The sequence below is a fragment of the Somniosus microcephalus genome, unplaced genomic scaffold (assembly GCF_052327205.1).
Source record: "Somniosus microcephalus isolate GS21.2 unplaced genomic scaffold, FLI_Smic_1.0 unresolved_chr1, whole genome shotgun sequence".
In the NCBI taxonomy this organism is placed as follows: domain Eukaryota; kingdom Metazoa; phylum Chordata; class Chondrichthyes; order Squaliformes; family Somniosidae; genus Somniosus; species Somniosus microcephalus.
This window is the reverse complement of record NW_028225179.1, coordinates 79,785,388-79,793,288: the sequence shown is the minus strand read 5'-3', so window position 1 is coordinate 79,793,288 and position 7,901 is coordinate 79,785,388. Positions and strand designations below refer to the sequence as shown.

Genomic DNA, 7,901 nt, shown 5'->3' with positions numbered 1-7,901 from the left:
GCCCGACGCCGGCTCAAAATGGCGGCGGCAGCAGCTCCGATTTTAACTCTGGCCTCGGGGGAAAGAGAAGAGAGCCCGGTGCCGGGGGAGAGGAGCGAGAGCGAGAGCCAGCGCAGGGCCAGGTGTCTCAACAAGCGCTGATTACCTGGTTACACACCATACCTGCAGCCTGAAGCCACCTCCCGGCGGCCGGGGTGGAGCCGGACACAAGCCCCGCCCCCGACCAGACCCGCCCCCAATGACGCAAGGCGCATAAAGCCACGCCCCTGGAGGTCTTACGGTGCCTGCCGTCCCGTCCACAATCCAGGACGTGCGAGGGATGCCCTGCCCCCTGAGGTCTGCCGGCGCACTGGCCCCGCCTCCTGAGGTCAGCTGGCGCCACTGGCCACGCCCCCCTGCGCCATCTTGCTGCTCCGCCCCGCTGTCGTGCCTCGGCGCCATCTTAGTGCAGGGAGGCGAAGGTAGAGGATCCGCCGAGCGAACGCTGAGCCCTGGGCCTGGTAAGTTAATGTCATGCCGTCCGATCCCCGGCCCGTCCTCCCGCCGGGACAGGTTTAACTCGAGGTCTCGGGAATCCGGGCCCGCCGCCTCTCGGGGATCAGTGACCCGGGTTATCGGTCTGCGAGGCCCCGATCCGAGTCACTAATTCACAGAATCAGTACAGAGACATTAATTCACAGAATCAGTACAGAGACATTAATTCACAGAATCAGTACAGAGACATTAATTCACAGAATCAGTACAGAGACATTAATTCACAGGATCAGTACAGAGACATTAATTCACAGGATCTGTACAGACATTAATTCACAGAATCTGTACAGAGACATTAATTCACGGGATCTGTACAGAGACATTAAATCACGGGATCTGTACAGAGACATTAATTCACGGGATCTGTACAGAGACATTAATTCACGGGATCTGTACAGAGACATTAATTCACGGGATCTGTACAGAGACATTAATTCACAGGATCTGTACAGAGACATTAATTCACAGGATCTGTACAGAGACATTAATTCACAGGATCTGTACAGAGACATTAATTCACAGAATCAGTACAGAGACATTAATTCACAGGATCTGTACAGAGACATTAATTCACAGGATCTGTACAGAGACATTAATTCACAGGATCTGTACAGACATTAATTCATAGGATCTGTACAGAGACATTAATTCACGGGATCTGTACAGAGACATTAATTCACGGGATCTGTACAGAGACATTAATTCACGGGATCTGTACAGAGACATTAATTCACGGGATCTGTACAGAGACATTAATTCACGGGATCTGTACAGAGACATTAATTCACAGGATCTGTACAGAGACATTAATTCACAGGATCTGTACAGAGACATTAATTCACAGGATCTGTACAGAGACATTAATTCACAGGATCTGTACAGACATTAATTCATAGGATCTGTACAGAGACAGTAATTCACAGGATCTGTACAGAGACATTAATTCACGGTATCTGTACAGAGACATTAAATCACGGGATCTGTACAGAGACATTAATTCACGGGATCTGTACAGAGACATTAATTCACGGGATCTGTACAGAGACATTAATTCACGGGATCTGTACAGAGACATTAATTCACAGGATCCGTACAGACATTAATTCATAGGATCTGTACAGAGACAGTAATTCACAGGATCCGTACAGAGACATTAATTCACAGGATCCGTACAGAGACATTAATTCACAGGATCCGTACAGAGACATTAATTCACAGGATCCGTACAGAGACATTAATTCACAGGATCCGTACAGAGACATTAATTCACAGGATCCGTACAGAGACATTAATTCACAGGATCCGTACAGAGACATTAATTCACAGGATCCGTACAGAGACATTAATTCACAGGATCCGTACAGAGACATTAATTCACAGGATCCGTACAGAGACATTAATTCACAGGATCCGTACAGAGACATTAATTCACAGGATCCGTACAGACATTAATTCACAGGATCTGTACAGAGACATTAATTCACAGGATCTGTACTGTACAGAGACATTAATTCACAGGATCTGTACAGAGACATTAATTCACAGGATCTGTACTGTACAGAGACATTAATTCACAGCAGGTTCTGTACTGTTTAAAGCCATTCTTTTCGGTAAAAGAGGAAACGGACATTATATTAGGGAAATGTCTGTAACTGTGACCATTGTACGGTCTGTGATATCTAGCTACATGCCCTGCAGGATCATTCCCCATTCCCCTGGCACAGGTAACCTGCCGGTGAGTTCACTGAATCTTTGCTCTTGTTTGGTAGACGGTCTGTGCTCGTACACTTTGGAACAAAGGATCAACATGGAAATAAAGAAAGAAAATGAAATGTTAATGAATGGTGGGCGTGGATCATCTGAAGCAGCTGGACCCAGTCGGCGGGCATCTGGCCATCGGGGAAGGGCTGCCTTTCAGTGCAATGTGTGCGGAAAGGGTTTCCGCTGGCCCAGCCTGCTGGACACACACCTGCGTGTTCACACTGGAGAGAAGCCGTTTGAATGTACAGTGTGTAAAATGCGATTTTACACGTCCAGTGAGGTGACCAAACATCAACGATTTCACACAGGAGAGAAACCGTTTGAATGCACAGTGTGTAAGAAGAGATTTCACACGTCCAGTAACTTGATCCAGCATCAGAAAATTCACACCGGAGAGAAACCGTTTGAGTGTACTGTCTGCACGAAGAAGTTTTACAGGTCTTGTGACTTGAGCAAACATCAGCGAATTCACACAGGAGAGAAACCGTTTGAATGTCCAGTGTGTAAGAAGAGATTTCACACATCGAGTAACTTGATCCAGCATCAGCAAATTCACGCTGAAGAGAAACCATTTGAGTGTACTGTGTGTAAAAAGCGATTTTATACGTCCAGTCTCTTGACACAGCATCAGAAAATTCACACTGGAGAGAAACCGTTTGAGTGTACAGTGTGTAAAAAGCGATTTTACAGATCTGGTTACTTGATCGAGCATCAGCGAATTCACACTGGAGAGAAGAGGTTTGAATGTACAGTGTGTAAAAAGAGATTTCACACGTCCAGCAACTTGAACAAACATTCTAAAATTCACACTGGAGAGAAGCCGTTTGAATGTTCAGTGTGTAGAAAGCGATTTTACACCTCTAGTAACTTGACACAGCATCAGCAAATTCACACTGGCGAGAAAGCATTTGAATGCACCGTGTGTAAAAAGAGATTTAAAAGTTTCAGATACTTGTTACAACATCAAACCAAGCACACTGGGGAAGGAATGTTCAATGCGCGGGATTAGACTGTGATTGCTGCCTGCAGTTTGTCCATTTTTGCCTGTCTGCTGAGTTGTTTCACGGTGTTTCAATGTTTAACATTGGTCCCTTTGCTTCAGTAACTTTCCCAGCCCTTGTACAACGAATGTGATTATATCACAGGGTCAGTTCCCTGTCAGACTGGACTCACAATCCAGAGTATCCTGTCGCAGCCCTTCTCCTGGTTAAATCCAGAATCCGCAGTTAAACGCATGGGGAATGGAACAACATGGATTGCTCTTTCAGACAGCTAGTGGACAACTGACCAGCCCGTTCCGTGCTGTAAAATGCAATGAAGCATCAAAGTTTGCAGCCGATTGTGTCTGTGCCAGCTCTTTGCTTAAGGAAGTCCCAAACCACTCCATGGCTGACCCGTAGCCCTGCATCGTGCCCTGCTTCAGATAGTTATCCCATTTTCTCTCAAAGATACAAGTCTCTGCCTCAACCTATGGCAAAGCATTCCCTCCTCGAACAAGCCTTTGTGTACAAAACTCTCCGAACCTCTCTCCTCACTCTGTGTACAGAAATGTCTACAACCTCTCTCCTCACTCCGTGTACAGAAATGTCTACAACCTCTCTCCTCACTCCGTGTACAGAAATGTCTACAACCTCTCTCCTCACTCCGTGTACAGAAATGTCTACAACCTCTCTCCTCACTCCCTGTGTACAGAAATGTCTCCAGCCTCTCTCCTCACTCCCTGTGTACAGAAATGTCTCCAGCCTCTCTCCTCACTCCCTGTGTACAGAAATGTCTACAACCTCTCTCCTCACTCCCTGTGTACAGAAATGTCTCCAACCTCTCTCCTCACTCCCTGTGTACAGAAATGTCTCCAGCCTCTCTCCTCACTCCCTGTGTACAGAAATGTCTCCAACCTTTCTCCTCACTCCCTGTGTACAGAAATGTCTCCAGCCTCTCTCCTCACTCTCTGTGCTCAGAAATGTCTCCAACATCTCATAGAGCCATAGAGTTATACAGCACAGAAAGAGGCCCTTCGGCCCATCGTGCCTGCGCCGGCCATCAAGCCCTGTCTAATCTAATCCCATTTTCCAGCACTTGGTCCGTAGCCTTGTATGCTATGGCATTTCAAGTGCTCATCCAAATGCTTCTTGAATGTTGTGAGGGTTCCTGCCTCTACCACCCTTTCAGGCAGTGAGTTCCACATTCCAACCACCCTCTGGGTGAAAAAGTTTTTCCTCAAATCCCCTCTAAACCTCCTGCCCCTTACCTTGAATCTATGCCCCCTTGTTATTGACCCCTCTACTAAGGGGAAAAGTTCCTTACTATCTACCTTATCTATGCCCCTCATAATTTTGTACACCTCAATCAGGTCCCCCCTCAGCCTTCTCTGCTCCAAGGAAACCAACCCCAGCCTGTCCAGTCTTTCTTCATAGCTGAGGCGCTCCAGCCCAGGTAACATCCAGGTGAATCTCCTCTGCACCCTCTCCAATGCAATCACATCCTTCCTATAGTGTGGCGACCAGAACTGCACACAGTACTCCAGCTGTGGCCTTACCAACGTTTTGTACAGCTCCATCATAACCTCCCTGCTCTTATATTCTATGCCTCGGCTAATGAAGGCAAGTATCCCATATGCCTTTTTAACCACCTTATCCACCTGTTCTGCTGCCTTCAGGGATCTATGTACATGCACACCAAGGTCCCTCTGATCCTCTGTCTTTCCTAGGGTCTTACCATTCATTGTGTATTCCCTTGTTAGTCCGTCCAAAATGCATCACCTCACACTTTTCAGGGTTAAATTCCATTTGCCACTGTTCCGCCCATCTGACCAACCCATCTATATCGTCCTGTAGCCTGAGGCTTCCCTCCACGCTATTTACCACCCTACCAATTTTCGTGTCATCTGCGAACTTACTGATCATACCCTTTACATTCACATCCAAATCATTAATGTAGACCACAAACAGCAAGGGACCCACCACCGATCCCTGCGGTACCCCACTGGACACAGGCTTCCAGTCACAAAAACAACCTTCCACCATCACCCTCTGCCTTCTGCCACTAAGCCAGTTTTGGATCCAATGTGCCAAGCCACCCTGGATCCCATGGGCTCTTACCTTCCTGACCAGTCTCCTATGCGGGACTTTATCAAAAGCCTTATTGAAATCCATGTAAACCACATCCACTGCACTACCCTCATCCACACACCTAGTCACCCCCTCGAAAAATTCAGTCAAATTGGTCAGACATGATCTGCCCTTGACAAAGCCATGCTGGCTATCCCTAATTAATTCTTGCCTCTCCAAGTGGAGACTAATTCTGTCCCTCAGAATTTTTTCCAATAATTTCCCTACCACTGATGTTAGTCTCACTGGCCTGTAATTCCCTGGTTTATCCCTACTACCCTTCTTGAATAATGGTACTACGTTAGCTGTTCTCCAGTCCTCTGGCACATCCCCTGTGGCCAGAGAGGTTCTGAAAATTTGTGTCACAGCCCCTGCAATCTCCTCCTTTGTCTCACATAGTAGCCTGGGATAAATCTCGTCCGGGCCTGGGGATTTATCCACTTTTAAGCCCGCTAAAACCGCTAGTACCTCCTCCCTCTCGATGCTAATATGTTCAAGTAAATCACAGTCCCCCTGCCCGATTTCTATGTCTACATCGTCCTTCTCCATAGTGAACACAGATGCAAAAAATTCATTTAAAACCCCACCTACATCATCTGGCTCTACACACAGCTTGCCACTTTGGTCCCGAATGGGCCCTACTCTTTCCCTAGTTATCCTCTTGCCCTTAATCTATCTTATATCTATAAAAGACCTCTTCTGTCTGTCTGTCTGTCCGTTCTCGATACGTTCGAAAGTTATAGAGCGTACCTACACACGCGTCACATCAAAAGAAAGCTTACGATTACGGATTTACTTTTCCGTCAGACAAAAATCGTGCCCACGGTATCCAAAAAACGTTCAAAATTCCGCTCATTAAATGGGAAAAGTTCCGCTCATTTGCTCATTAGCATTGAGTGACGTGAAGGTTGACCAATCGTGCGGTCGAGCGACCTGACAGCTGACCGACGGTTGACCAATCGCGTCACGGGGGCGGGTTCATTGCGCGTGCGGGCGGGCCATCCTACAGTTGAGTGTTGAGTGACTTGACGATTGACCAATCCTACAGTTCAGTGACATGACGGTTGACCAATTGATGCGTGTGTGGGCGGGCCTTATCATTCTGAACTGAGGTGAGTGGCCGCCATCTTGATTCTTCACGATTTTTTTCCCACACTTTGTGTGTTAGGGAACTAAGGAAAATAACAATTTATTTGAGTTTTAAATTGTATTTAGCAACAGTAGGAAATGAAGTGATCCCCTGCCCTTCGCCCGGAGGCTCGCCTACTTTGACGGCCATTTCGAGCGGCTGTGCTGGCGCCGGGCGCGGCCTAGCAGCCCGGGATGCTTGGGCCTTGAGTTGCGGGCCGTGCCGGGAGCCGCCGCGCACAAAACTTCCCCGCGGCGTCAACAGCCCCGCCCCAGAGCCCGACCCAAAGCCACCAGGTCACCGGCGGGCCGTACCGGGAGCTGCCGCGCACAAAACCTCCCCGCGGCGTCAACAGCCCCGGCCCAGAGCCCGACCCAAAGCCATCAGGTGAGCGGCCGCGGCGGCCCAGTCTCTCACTCCCAATCTCTCTCACGCCCAATCTCTCTCTCTCACACTCCCAATCTCTCTCTCACACTCCCAATCTCTCTCTCACACTCCCAATCTCTCTCTCTGTCACACTCCCAATCTCTCTCTCTCACACTCCCAATCTCTCTCTCTCACACTCCCAATCTCTCTCTCACACTCCCAATCTCTCTCTGTCACACTCCCAATCTCTCTCTCTCTCACACTCCCAATCTCTCTCTCACACTCCCAATCTCTCTCTAACACTCCCAATCTCTCTCTCACACTCCCAATCTCTCTCTCTCTCACACTCCCAATCTCTCTCTCTCACACACTCCCAGTCTCTCTCTCACAATCCCAATCTCTCTCTCTCACACTCCCAATCTCTCTCACACTCCCAATCTCTCTCTCTCTCTCTCTCTCACACTCCCAATCTCTCTCTCTCTCTCACACTCCCAATCTCTCTCTCACACTCCCAATCTCTCTCTCACACTCCCAATCTCTCTCTCACACTCCCAATCTCTCTCTCTCACACACACTCCCAGTCTCTCTCTCACACTCCCAGTCTCTCTCTCTCACACTCCCAGTCTCTCTCTCACACTCCCAGTCTCTCTCTCTCACACTCCCAGTCTCTCTCTCACACTCCCAATCTCTCTCTCACACTCCCAATCTCTCTCTCTCTCACACACTCCCAGTCTCTCTCTCACACTCCCAATCTCTCTCTCTCACACTCCCAGTCTCTCTCTCACACTCCCAATCTCTCTCTCTCTCTCTCTCACTCCCAATCTCTCTCTCTCCTTCCCTCTCTCTCTCTCTCTCTCTCTCTCTCTCCTTCCCTCTCTGTCTCTCTCTCTCTCCTTCCCCCTCCCCCTCGCCCCCCCTCCCCCTCGCCCCCCCCTCCCCCTCGCCCCCCCCTCCCCCTCGCCTCCCCCTCGCCCCCCCCTCGCCTCCCCCTCGCCCCCCCCTCC

At 48.9% G+C, this 7,901-nt stretch overlaps 1 protein-coding gene across 1 annotated transcript; it reads left to right on the top strand.

The window, feature by feature from the left end:
- Window positions 1-257: 257 nt before the first annotated feature.
- LOC147095519 (uncharacterized) lies at window positions 258-7,649 on the top strand. The gene is made up of 2 exons (XM_085974646.1): window positions 258-500; window positions 2,304-7,649. The coding sequence occupies exons 1-2, from the start codon at window positions 320-322 to the stop codon at window positions 3,302-3,304; spliced, it is 1,182 nt and encodes a 393-aa protein (XP_085830772.1). The 5' UTR covers window positions 258-319; the 3' UTR covers window positions 3,305-7,649.
- The last annotated feature ends 252 nt before the right edge of the window (window positions 7,650-7,901 follow it).